Source organism: Psilocybe cubensis, chromosome 12, assembly GCF_017499595.1.
Source record: "Psilocybe cubensis strain MGC-MH-2018 chromosome 12, whole genome shotgun sequence".
NCBI lineage: Eukaryota > Fungi > Basidiomycota > Agaricomycetes > Agaricales > Agrocybaceae > Psilocybe > Psilocybe cubensis.
In genome coordinates this window covers 2,141,959-2,154,995 of record NC_063010.1, presented here as the reverse complement: position 1 = coordinate 2,154,995, position 13,037 = coordinate 2,141,959, and the positions used below count along the sequence as shown (strand labels likewise).

General features: G+C 45.9%; 3 protein-coding genes across 3 annotated transcripts; all 3 read right to left on the bottom strand.

The window, feature by feature from the left end:
* Positions 1 to 2,027: 2,027 nt before the first annotated feature.
* On the bottom strand, positions 2,028 to 6,259 carry JR316_0012626 (UBP9-binding protein; the record flags this gene model as incomplete). The annotated part of the gene is made up of 10 exons (XM_047898247.1): positions 2,028 to 2,282; positions 2,359 to 2,416; positions 2,492 to 2,835; positions 2,898 to 3,607; positions 3,675 to 4,928; positions 4,977 to 4,998; positions 5,056 to 5,353; positions 5,405 to 5,519; positions 5,568 to 5,646; positions 5,696 to 6,259. 10 exons carry the CDS (start codon positions 6,257 to 6,259, stop codon positions 2,028 to 2,030), a joined length of 3,699 nt encoding a protein of 1,232 aa, XP_047743136.1.
* A 542-nt stretch (positions 6,260 to 6,801) lies between these two features.
* On the bottom strand, positions 6,802 to 8,489 carry JR316_0012625 (putative serine/threonine-protein kinase; the record flags this gene model as incomplete). Its single annotated transcript, XM_047898246.1, has 6 exons — positions 6,802 to 7,089; positions 7,142 to 7,360; positions 7,415 to 7,452; positions 7,511 to 7,541; positions 7,598 to 7,783; positions 7,971 to 8,489. The coding sequence occupies 6 exons, from the start codon at positions 8,487 to 8,489 to the stop codon at positions 6,802 to 6,804; spliced, it is 1,281 nt and encodes a 426-aa protein (XP_047743135.1).
* An 854-nt stretch (positions 8,490 to 9,343) lies between these two features.
* Positions 9,344 to 11,858, bottom strand: JR316_0012624 (Arabinose-proton symporter; the record flags this gene model as incomplete). The annotated part of the gene is made up of 11 exons (XM_047898245.1): positions 9,344 to 9,543; positions 9,604 to 9,755; positions 9,809 to 9,890; positions 9,941 to 10,465; positions 10,536 to 10,671; positions 10,757 to 10,876; positions 10,941 to 11,091; positions 11,142 to 11,267; positions 11,336 to 11,402; positions 11,476 to 11,672; positions 11,740 to 11,858. The coding sequence occupies 11 exons, from the start codon at positions 11,856 to 11,858 to the stop codon at positions 9,344 to 9,346; spliced, it is 1,875 nt and encodes a 624-aa protein (XP_047743134.1).
* Between the last annotated feature and the right edge of the window lie 1,179 nt (positions 11,859 to 13,037).

The following is a 13,037-nucleotide window of genomic DNA, read 5'->3' as shown; positions in this document are numbered from 1 at the left end:
CAGCTGGTGGCGAGTGAACTGCAACCCAAATTTATGCGTGACTCTTTTATATCCTGTTTTTATCACTGAGTAAATCATATTTGAATACATGTATGTCGTGCAACTTTGATAATAACCAGTACTTCTGAGTGCTTGTGGGTGGTTTCCAATTTGCTTTGTAACCGTGTTTGATTTCATTATTATTTTGGGAGTACCAATTTTGGGGGGTGCTAATGGAAGATTAAAGAGTGATGTTTCCGCTCAGCAAGATCAGAAACTCTTCAAAATTTTGTAGTTAAGTAGAGCGGATTCGCACTTAAAGTTTTAAACGGCAACAATTCACCGTACCTTCTCTCCTCTTCGACAAAGTTATACGCATACTGGTATCTACCACTGTAATATTACCTCAAGTGAGGCATGGCATTAATTTTGCTCTATCTGCTACTATACACACAAAACTTGTTTATATTTATCTTACTCAGAAACTTGTTACAATCAATTACGGGCGACACGGGCAGATATCCATCATTGAAATTTGTGATGACAGTTTTTCCGTATTCAATCTAGTGATATCAAACCTAATGCAGATGAATATGTGTAAAAAGTTAGGACGCCATTAGGGCAACCCCCATCGCCTTGGCAGTTGTGCTGCCGTATCATCGGCGGCTATCGGACTTATAATCACTTCAAGTGTTGATGAACGTTAGGCGACCATCAAAACAAAACACCTTTCGAAGCTCAGCACTTCAGCTGTCATTGTAACACTCATATCAGCAAAGAACTAACGTCATCATTGATATTTGTCCTCTTTTCAGGGTTTCGAGAACTTTTGAGCTTTATGTTAAATTCTGTACAATGTGGTATGGTTCGCCGGTTTGCCGACGTCAAACCGACGCCGCCAAGGACAATGACTCAGTGCTGTCTGAGTTAGGTTGAGTTTCAAATATAGCAACTATTTCAAATGCCGCTTTTGCCGATGAACTTGGTTTAAACTGGTTTGCACCGAGGGCATGTGCCAAAATTAAAACCGCAACGAAAAAAAGCAGGTAAAACTACTAATGCCAATACTCGCAGTTTCCAATCAAGAAAAAAATGAGATGATCCACTTTTGACTGGATGATACGAATTGTCTTCATGGGAGGATATTCACACGACGTGGTGCTCCTTGATTCAATCATCCATCCAATCCATGTGCACACCGATGAAACTATGAAACTAAGCGAAGTAGACACGGAGAGATTTGTCCAATTTTATCCACTAGACATGTGGGACACAATCCACAGTCGACTGCGACGACTACGTGGAACGACATAAATACTACGAATGCTCACTTAGATTGTTCAGAAAAGCTACATTTCCTGTCCAGTGCCAATCACTGGTCACCGCGAAAAATGAAGTTCTCCTCTACAATCATTGCTGTACTCCTCGCAGCTGTCTTCAGCACCGTTCAGGCTGCTCCAAGCCCCGTTGCCGCACTCGGACAAATCGAAGCTCGTGGATGCTCTTGCAAGGAGATCGGAAACACCGGAGAGTTCGTTTGCACTGGATCTTCATGTGTTTGAGAATTTAAAACCTTAGTGAGTCTCTACCATGCATGAAGCTATCACAAATAATATCTGACAATCTTCAGAGACAGGTTTATCATTGTCGATTATACTCAGCCAGAGGAATGAGGAACAGAGTTGAAGCTACTGAGGCCATTGATAATAGTTACGGACCACCTCCACAATAGATCCTCAGTGAATGTTTTTTTCATCAATTTAATCAGGGCTACCGCAATCTAAGTCAAGTCAAGAAATGACGCAGCCTTGATCAATATCAATAATAGTCGATGAAGAATCCAGAATTTGACTTAAACGCTCAAGGAAGCTATTATGAATTTTGAGGATGAAGAAATCCAAGGAACAGGTTCGATACTTTCAATACTAAGGCAGCCGCATAAAATTACAAATCCTAATTAAACGATAAATAGTACATGCTCATGCAATAAGCTTATACATGTGTCCACGCTGACTGTATACACTGAATAAAAACCTCTATTCCACAATTCATTGGAGAGGACCCGATATTGTCATTCGCTTCCGTCGGTAATGCATGACCAGCTCATTGCCTGATTTCCATACGTATTGACGGACAGCAGCAAGAGACATTCCAAGCGGTAGAACTACTTCATTGCAAAGAATTTCAAATTCGTCTTCGGCGCGTGGACGAGGAGCTTTGGATCCTGTTTGACTATCTTCAATCGATGATCGAATAGACCCGGCCCGAGAACCATGAGCCATTTTCTCCAGCTTATCTTGCACCTAAAAAGGTAAAGTCAGTTAGAATAGAGCCCTGGTGCAAGGTCACAATCCTAGCTCGCATCATACAAGGACTTACATGATTAACAATTTTTCGCACACGCAAGTAGCGATTTGCAGTTAATTTGGATTGTGTGCTTTAAGAAATAAAAAGGGGGAATGAAAAACAACGGTGAACAAAAACGAAGAACCAATTGGAGGATTTAACGTACGTGTTCAGCAACTCAGGAAGCGGTTCGACATCCGGATCCTTATTCCATGGCATCAGAACAAAACTCAATTTTGCGAGAGGTGTAGATAAAGGTATTTTGTTGAGTAATAGATACTCCGTAAGCCACATTGGCATTGCGTTTTCGAGGGCCTCAATGTCTTCGTGGATGTGAGCGACATCTCGGCGGTATAGAGTGGTATAACTAGGCTGAGCCTCTTCGGATATAAGGACGATGGTCTGTGGAGAAAGGGGATGCAAGGGTGCGTCAGCGGATGATGGTGGAGTCAAAGGCGCAGACAGGAGCGTCTGCAATGGTGTCCTCTCTATTTCAACCGTTGTGCGTCCCTGAAAGATAGAAAAGATTGTCAGTGAGTCTAACAATCAATTGGAAGTAAGGAGAAACTTGCATCAGCAGGATGAGGGGTCTCAGCAGTTGGTGTAGCGACATTTGATACATTTGGGACGTCGCTGACAGGCCTTTTGCCTATCTTTCCAAAATTCCTTAGCCTTCCCATTAGGCCGCTAGGTGTACTAGGTGTAGCAGGTTCCGCCTTATTAGGTCCTGTCCAACCAGAGAAATCATCGGGTGAGGCAGGGACCCCACCCTGTGGTTGTCGAGTACGTGCTGAGAAATAATCATCTTTCGCGCCAGCAATTGGCGTAGCAGCAGCGCCGCCGTCAATGGTCCCAGATCGTGCACGACGCTGGTGCGCTCCTGGGGTGGGAGTCACGTCGTACTGGGCAGGAGGGGATTGAGGTATAGGGGGAAGAACAGAGAAATTGGGATTTTCTCGTATTCCATTCAATGTGTGAAGAGGAATCAAAGGTGTAAGCAAGGGGGAGGAGCGCACTGGGGCATTAGGAGTCTGAGTAGCCGGAATCATGTCGGGCGAGTTTATCACGGTGCTGCTTGCGCGAGGTCTGTGCTTTTTCCTGGTCGTCGACTCAGAGTGGGCAGGTAATCGATTTCGGATGTTTGGGTCGATTGTCTCTTGACTAGAGCTGCGACTCAGTGTCCCAGGCAATTTATCGTCTTTGTCAGGAGATTGGTGAAGACGGAGTTCCTCTTGAATAAATCCGATGAATAAATTTCGTAGAACCCATTTACCAACGTTCACTGCAAGAAGTCACGATGCAACAACAAATCAGCTAGAAATATTACTTGTCAATAGGCATAAACGTACGTTTGGATTCATCACTGAACTGGGAACTCATAGCAAACCCGACCTCGTCTGCGTACACCTCAGCATCAAAGCACCTTTCGCTTAGATGAATCGTCAAAACACCGCACTTCGTATCAGCCATACACCAACTTGATATGACACCTTCGCCCTCAATTCGTTCCCGGACAGCCTCTAGTGCTTCACGGGGACTGCGTTCTTTTTCTTCAGCTCCATTCGCTGTACTTCCTGCGTGGCTTGCGGCGGCCACGTCCTCAGGACGATACAACCCAAGACATTGCCCTCGAACGATATCCCATACCGCGACTTGACCAGCGGTGTCGACAGTGAGAGCATTTATCCTGTCATTCAGAATAACAGATCGCACAAGACCATGGTCACCTGGAATCACACCGTCAGGATCAGTGCACAATGGAATGGCATCAGCGGCAAGCTCGCGATCTTCGTAGAGAGCGCGGGACGTATTAGTGACAAGTACGGTCTCCTCCGTTCGCGAGCTCTGCAAAGGACCAGTTAGCCCGGAAGGAGATGCTGACAACGCAGTCTGAGCAGACACAGAAGCCCTTGTAGCTTGTCGAGGGACTGACATCACGGATGCCGCAGAATATAATGTTGCTACTTCTGGGTCACGATTCCGGTTGGAACTGTATGGCGTGAAGGAGTCGTTTGGGGAAACGAGCTTGACAAGACTGTCGTATGGCAAACCGTTTAGCTTACCATCGGTTTCACGGTCTCTCCATCGCTCCGAATCTGATGTTAGGGAGGCGACCGAAGGGGAGAACGACATCCGACGAGAGTGTCCTTGACCGGTAGATGGGCGAGTGCTCGCCTCTGAAGGAGAGTCTGCAGACACCAGTGCACGGCGTTTAAAGACATTGGGGGATGTCTGGCCCTCGGATTCCGGTGAATGAGATTGAATGGCTCTCGCAACGCGCCGTTGAGGAATATTCCAACGTTTGATACTCGATGAACCACTCGCGGTCCAAAGCAAATGGTCATCCATGACGACTATCTTGTTAATGCCCTCAGATGAAGACCGAGATTGATCAACGGCATCGTTGCAAAGGACCACACATTCGCCTTCAGAAATATCTGGAGAACCTTCTACGTCCACCCTACAGACCAGTCCAGACCTATCACCGGAGTAAAACGTTTCCAAAGAGGGGTGATCCGAGAACAGTGACCAAACAGAATCAGTGTGATGAGTAAAAGTGTGTAGACATCGTTGCGACGATAAAGACCATAACTTGATGGAAGCTATACAAAATGAGCGATAGATAAATAAAAGGATGAAAAAATGAATACCATCCGCAGAGCCTGTCAATAACTATTCCAAAGGTCGGTAAGCATGCTAATCCCGAGAAACAAAAGAAACAACACTGACGTATTTAGAGTCGTCAGAAATTAAAATTGCTCTAATATTGTCCGTGTGCCCTACAAGTTTTCCAGTGCGCTTTCCTGTTCGAGGATCCCACAAACGAACAACTCGTTCAGGTGAACCTGAGGCTATAGTTTTCCCGTATGGATCGGCAGCCAATGCATATACAGAAGACTTTGGGGCGGTCGCATCGGGAGGGTTTAGGGTAACCAATGGCTCGACTTGAGCAGCGGGTGGGCGGCCAAGATCCCACAGTTTGATAGTTCTGTCAAACGATCCTGATGCTACCCAGCTCTGTTCACGACTGTTAATGTGTTAAAACCGTGTGAAGCTGAAGGAAAACGTAGGCAGTCACCAATGGGTTAAACATCTCACATAGTCACTGTGCGATCCTATAATCGAAGGGTCTGAGGCAACAGAAGCATGTGGGTTCCATACTTTTACGGTCCCATCGGATGATGCAGAGACCACTGTATACTATGAGAGGCGAAAGTCAAGAAAGAACTGGACTAACGAACCTGTTTGATTATAATTGCACAGAAGGATATCGTTCACCCAGTCAGCATGGGCTTGTGCGCACTGCCTAAATTGCGTTGGCTGCAACGTTATCAGGAGAAAGGAATGGTGATGGAAAACGAACGCGTACCATGCCTGGTTTGAAAGAAAGGATGTCCGTTTCCCACTGACGTTCATGAGGCAGTTCACCGGAGACACTGGCAGCTCGCCGACGTCTATCTGCGTTTGTCGTTACATCCCCGAGGATATCGCCATCGCTCACAAGTCGTTCCTCTCCGTCTTCCGCCTCTTCGTCAATGGAGTCATCCCCCCAACCTGTCATAGCCTCCCACCTCCCTCTCTTCGACCCCACATTGGCCGTGTCTACAAATTTCTTCTTCATCGTTATTCCCAGATCCCATGACATTACAAGACCATCCCTGCCACCAGAGTAAAGGATACCTTCAGGCGCATTCCGTCCAATCAGTTGCGTCGACAAGTCAAGCGCCAATGATGCAACACCAAGTCTATGGCGAGGTTGGCTGACATTGTGTGACGTAGACTTCCCTCCCGGCTCATCATCACTGTTGTATAGCGTTAAGAGAGGGCCTGTAGCACCCAGTCGCGAGACCCCATGGGGAGGAAGTTGAAGGCGAGGCGGAGGTTCGGAAGGCGATGGTATTATATACGAGACACGCCTTCTGGGTTGGACCATTACTATGGTGGGCTTTCGGGAGTGTATGTGATCAACGCCCAACGTCGACGTCGACCATATAACAAACTTGATGATGGCGACCACCCAACTGGTCACGGTGCTCTAACCCGGTGGAACCAAAATATCCCGGATGCTATTGAGAAATCACACGTTTCATTCCCAGATAATGCTCAGATTGAATCACAGATTACTAATACTCCCAACCTGGAGAAATTTCGTGAACGTATTTCAAGTTTTCGACATAAATTTAATCTGCGATGCTGTCGATAATTTTCCTAAGGTTTCTGAATAACTGCAAAACTCCCCGGAGTTTCAAGAAATGGCGATTCAAGGGAAGATGGACATTTCGTAGGTTAATACAATGTGGTAGATTTCTGTATTTGCTTGTGACCTTGTGAAATGAATCTTTGGACTTCTTCGTGAAGTCGCAGGTGAGAACTGAAAGGCAAATCCGTGGATAAGGTTGGCCATTAGAACGGTTTGTTTCACCCACCGAAGTAGTACATCCTGAGGTTGGGGGTTTAATATTAACGTTTAATGGTTTATTCATTGTCATTGGTTTCCTGTTCTGGCTGTTTATCACAATCGACAATATTGGAAGCCAATGTCTCCTCGGTGCAGCTGTAGCGTAATAGTTGGAGCTTCTCTCTGACTTGGTCGATTTCAGGTCGTTTAAACGGGTCTCGACTCCAGCATAGAACAATAAACTCCCAGAATGCGTCTGAAAGAAGTGGCTCAGCAGGCCTTGGAGGATTGATACCTTTTATAAGCTGCATGATGACCTGGACCTCAGAAACGATATCCTCGTAGGGTATCCTTCCGGATATAACCTGCAAAAAAGTTCTGCAAGTCGTTCTCAGAATAAAAATTTGAAGGACTGACTTGCAGCGCAACACTCCCAAACGAATATATATCGCATTTTTTGGTCATATCTGCAGGGGCAATAGGGTCCGTACCTACGTGAAGGAGTTCAGGTGCTGTCCACCTCGGGGCCCCTCCAACTGTGGAGCTTAAGAACGAATTGATTCGGGCTTCTGCCATGACATTTGATAGGCCGAAGTCGCTTAGATGTGCCTTCCCGCCGTCCATCAGTATGTTACCCTACTCAAACCTGTAATCAGAGAATGCTTAAAACGTTGAGAAAAGGGTACGAACCGTTGTGAGATCGCCGTGAATGACTGGCTGTGAATGCACTGTACAAGTGATTCATTAACTCGAGCAACAGGAAATTCATCAAGAAATGATCCACACAATATGATAAGCCTTCTACAACGTCTGACAGCTTCGCGTTACGTTATTTTTAAATAGTTTGAACGATGTAATCTTTTGAATACTTACAATTTGCAAACGCCTCCTAAGGTTTAACTCGGATTTCCTGTCAGTAAGATAATGGTGCAAGCTTCCTTCGTTCATCCAGGGGCAGACCATAGAAGTATGAGAGCCGAAACTCATAGTAGTTCCCAGCAGCGGTACAACGTTTGGATGATGCAAGCACGACCACAGACGTATTTCGCGTCGCAGCCTCTGTTATCAAATGAGATAAGTATGAGCTGGGAAGGACGAAAATGATGACGGGGGAAAGAGAACCTTTTCTATCTTCCATTGATTGCTCGGCGTATACGTATGTGCCCGGATCACTTTTATAGCCACCTCAAAAGCAGTTAAAAAGTTGTGCGTGGTGGCCTGCACGTCATAAGTAATTGATTCTCACCTTGGTTTTCTTTCCTTCTTTTGACAGAGTGCCAGTATATACATCGGCATATCCTCCACCGTGCGCGGGATATTCACTATCCTTGACGACAAAGCCAGTAAGGTCCTCCGTTGTTACGCCGCTCAGTAACGAAGCTGAAAATGAGGATTCTGCTGAGTCTGGGAAAGATAAACCATTCCCATTTTCCTCAATTGGCGAATCCTGTCCATCCAGCACTAATAGTTTGTTCATCGCTTCAAGTGCATCGGCAATGCTGTCGTCGGAGTCGCTTGCATCGCCAGAAACCAGGTCGTCTGTGGAATCTTCTTCCTGCAGAGCTCCCAGATCTGAAAGCTTCGCCCATCTAAAGACATCTTTTTTGGGCATGATGGGAGCTTGTCGGTTGAGGGTGGTGAATGACGGGCTGGCAGCTTGTGCGGGCGTCACGATAGTAGTTTGAACGGGTTCGGTGGTCTCATCTAATAACTTTGTGGTCTGCAGCTTCAATCGAGCATTCTCCGCCGCTAACTCAGCCAGCATTGTCTTCAGCTCCTCGTTCTGGCGTAACAAGTCTGACTCTGCAGAACTTTAAAGAAGGAACTCATTGTTAACTGACTGATGGAATGTGACAATTAATCGAGAGCTCGCCTGTTGGAGCTAGATGCTATATGTTGTAAGATCTACTGAGTGGCAATGTATCAGCATTTGAACTTACAACTGCTGGAAGAGGTATCATGGCTTTTTGAAGTGGACGACCTCTTCGGAGAAAAGTTTAAGTAATCAAACCCAAAAAAGCTCATCTGGTATTTTTTTCAGTCGCCCGAGCATGAAACGAGGTTAATTTCCACTTACATTTCCAGTGTGATATTTGCTGGACTGTTCAACCGAATATAGCGGAGCCTGAAGGCCGCCTTCCAGTGTTATGTGTTTGTGAACTGCTGGTATCTTACAAACGATTTAGTGACACCCAGTGGCTCGCATGTAGAACGTCCTATAGAGACATTGGGAGAGCTGTGAAGTCGGTGGGGAGAAGGCTGGGCAATGAATACTGTGTGCGGCGTGAATGATATATGACTGTTGTTATCAAGCTGATGTGACGAATGTCACTCTCGTCACAGTTACAGGGTGTACTCGGCATTCTCCGAATGATTGAGCTTTTCACTGACATCAGAGCGTCAGGGGGCATGTTGGTCGACTGAGAGACCATCTTTTGACTCTTCGAGTACCCAAGTTCATTCCATGTTCCGAATTGTTGAGAGTAGGTATCATAAATTTTATTGAATTCAAAATTTATATCAATAGCTAGTGAAGACCATGATGCTCCAAAAAAAGCTCAAAATTTGTAGTATACGATTACAAGAATTGCTACAGGTAAAGGGAACGGCACCTGAGTATTAAGCCGAGAGTTTTTCCTTCTCCCGTTGAGCTATATCTACCTCATCAAAATTATAGAGGGGTTTGAGTGTCGTCTTTCGAAGAAAGATGTAACGACGAATCCAATAAGGAAGAAATTCTGTTGCTTGATACGAAGCGTGCTTTCGCGTGGGTACTGCGAAGACGTAATCGAGTTCTTCGAGTGTCCTCTGTTTTGTCTCTGTAAAAAGATGTAAGATTCAGTGAAACACAATATCAATAATTGGCTCAATATACAAACCTGGAACAAGGAAGAAAATCATTGTAAGAGCGATCACGTTCAGGCCAGCATAGAATCCAAAGGCGCCAACGCTTCCGAAGGCACTGAGAAGTCGTGGAAATGTCAATGAGAGCACAGCAGCCCAGAAAAGACATGTAGCGACGGCCCATGACCTGTCGTGTCAAGTGCGTTAGAGGTGTGCGTAAAGCGGAAGCTTGCTACGTACATTCCCATCTCTCGATGCGTCAAAGGGAAAACCTCTGCCGAGTAGGTAAATGGGACTGGCCCCTCCCCAGGCGAATAAAATGCTAGAGAGCACTTTAAAAATTATTCGAGCGAGAAATGACTTGAAACATACCCGCAAACATGAAAATAAATAATGCAATTAAAGGAATTTTTGCCCCGCTTGAGTCGGGGATGTAGAAGCAGAATCCAGCAGCAAGTAGCGTCCATGCCATGTTCGGGAACGTAAATAAGAGAAGATTACGCCTTCCAAACGTGTCGATAGTCCATACGGCTGGAAATGCGAATAACCAATTGACAAGTCCATATCCCCAGGATGCAAACAAAGCGCTTCTGGAACTGTACCCAGCCTGGACGAAGATAGTGGAAGAATAGAAGGAAATAATGTTAATGCCACACATTTGCTGCGCTATCATCACCACAAAGCTTGCTAGTGTAGCACGACGGACCCGGGGGATTTTGAAGAGCTCATAGAACCGGGAGAAGTATGTGGACCCTCGGAGGACGGCGAACTCTTCCACTAGTTGGCAATGGACGTAATACATGTCACGAGCGGCCTGCAACTCGCTGTTTCGAAGCCTGCATAATGATTTGAACGCTTCTGCGTATCGACCTTTCTTCATGTACCATCGAGGTGATTCTGTTCATATGAAGTTACACATCGGTGAGCCAAAAAGGATCAGAGATAAAATCAAATTAACGTGACGTGCCTGGGCAGAAATAGATCCCAATCATCAGTGGTACTGCAGGAATGAAAGCAGAGCCTAGTTCCAAACGCCACGCAATTCTACCAGCCCCTTGTAGAGCTAAATTAGCAGAGAAGCCCAAGAAAATGCCGAAGGCAGTCTGTCGAAATCGTAATGTTTGTTGAAGAGGATGAATTGACATTATTGAGAAAGCTGATATCAGTCGTCTAAAACTAACCACTCACCCACAACTGCCATGACATCACAAGTCCACCTCTAATATTAGCAGGTACATTCTCTGCAGCATATACCGGCGATGTCGTAGCTTTCGGCCCCATTCCAAGACCGAGTAGCAAACGGCAGACCTAAATTTACAGTGGTGGAGAACGGATCAGCTTTGTGCTTTTGATGAGATGGAGAATGACATACGAGTAATTGTGGCCACGTCTGCGACACTGCTTGTCCGATGACGGTGAGTGTACAGAAAAGTCCACACCAAAAAAGAGTTCCACGACGACCGAAGTAGTGATTCAACGGGTCAGTGAGCCAGCAGCCAATAAGACTCGAGCCAATGTATGGTCTGTAGCGAATGTTAGACAGAGGAATGTATGTTGTGCTACAACAACATACCCAGAATTGATAACCCCTACAATCCACTCATTTATACTTGCCCTTGGATTTGCTGGGTCCTGGGAGATCCCCAGCGCATCAGGAAACGATAGGTTTGCGCCATTTGATCCTGTCTGATCCCAGCCCCTGTTAATGAAGAGTATATGAAAATCAGTTAATGTACAACACTGAAGACATGAACGTAGCACACGTACTGGACAGCGGCAGCTAAACTGCATATTATGACCGTCAAATACAGATCCCTCGGTTGGCTCCATCGATCTGTGTCAGAGGCGGCACTGTTGAGCTTTTGTGCAATGTAATGATAAACGGTACCATGTCAAGTATAACTGACGGGTTGTTTCACGGCGGAGCACTTCTTTGTCTGACTCTGACAGCTCATCCATCGTCTCAAAGCCTTTCTGACTTTGAGCTAGCAGGGCGCCTTTCCGAAAAAGGTCATTCTTGTCTTCGAGTCCATGGTCTCGCACAAATTTATCGACTTGTTTCATTAGTTTATCTCGCGGGATTCCGTGTAATGGGTTCTGAATACTGTGCAGGCAAAAAAATTATCATACGTCAAATGGCGTGTAACGAGATGCGGGGTATGACGACGTACCGTGCTTGAACATTGTTGGAAAGGTCAATAGCTTTTGCAGTTTCCACATCGTCGATATGTTCATCGTAGCTGCTCGTAGCGCCGTTCTCGGACGCGGTTTGTTTAGCTTCGCTCGACATTGAAAGAGAAGGAGAAGTCGAAGAAGGGGACGTGAGATGAAAACCCTACGGGAGTAAGATTGAAAAGTACGCCAGAGATAGCCACAGTTTATGTAGTGCTTCCACAGACTCCATTTTTTGATTGATCTCGTCGGAGTGCCCAAAAAGTGAAAGACGCCCTTCGAAAGGCACCAGGCTGAGTCGTAACCCAGAACTGGCCAAAGCTTCCTGACAGACAGTTCGTCATGGGCATTCGCGAATGGTTTCATTAACCACATGGCTCGAGATTCCTCGACCCCATAGAGCTTCCTGCTTCACACAATTCCAGTGCATTGAACGGATTCACCGCTCCTTGTGGAAATCCCAATCTGCGATTCTAAGAAGAGGTCGGACTTTTACGAGTGCATTGCAAGTTCTACTGGAGATTTCATGGTCCTGTGAACAGATTTGTGGGGTGGAGGTGGGGCTGGGTTTGATGGCAAGGTTCACGTTTCCTCAGCGTGTTATGTTGAAAGTTGTGCCGTAGCCGCTTGGCATGACCCACCTCGACAATTGGGGCTCTGGGGATGAAGCGATGTTTGCGATGATCATTGTTCCGGCTCGGCGCGCGCTAAATTAGGCCGGACTAACAAGGTCGGCTTGATCATGGACACCGATAATGTGGAGCTACTGCCAGAGGACTCGTCAAACACCTCCGAAGCAATGTTTAAGCAGTATTGTCCCAATCGCTTTTGCTATTCTCGTTTCATTGACGTTTTTCTATCAATTTGTTATGCTCCAAGTCGGCTTACAGTAAGGCCGCAAAGAGAGGACACAGGGTTTAATGACGGGTGCTAAGTAGAATGCCGCTGTAAGAATACAGTATACTTTGGTTTGGAAACAATTTATTTTTGAAGTGCAAATTTTACAGTCAAGTTTGAGCTAGACTAGTCTGAATCAACCAACAACTGTTTAAATAGGTATCCCAGGGCAATTTTTGCCAGGATCATCACCAAAGCTCACCAGTGATGGATGCTAGGATGCGAAGCAGTGTAGACTGAGATTTCTTATGATGGATCGCTCAAAGGGCATCTGGATTTCATGGGATCGTTCGAATTTTTCAAAAACTCTTGTTCCCAAGCAGGAATAGCATATACCTATGAGGACACATAGCGGATCATAGTAATCCTGCAACAAGGAGTTGAGGGCTGAGTCCAAACT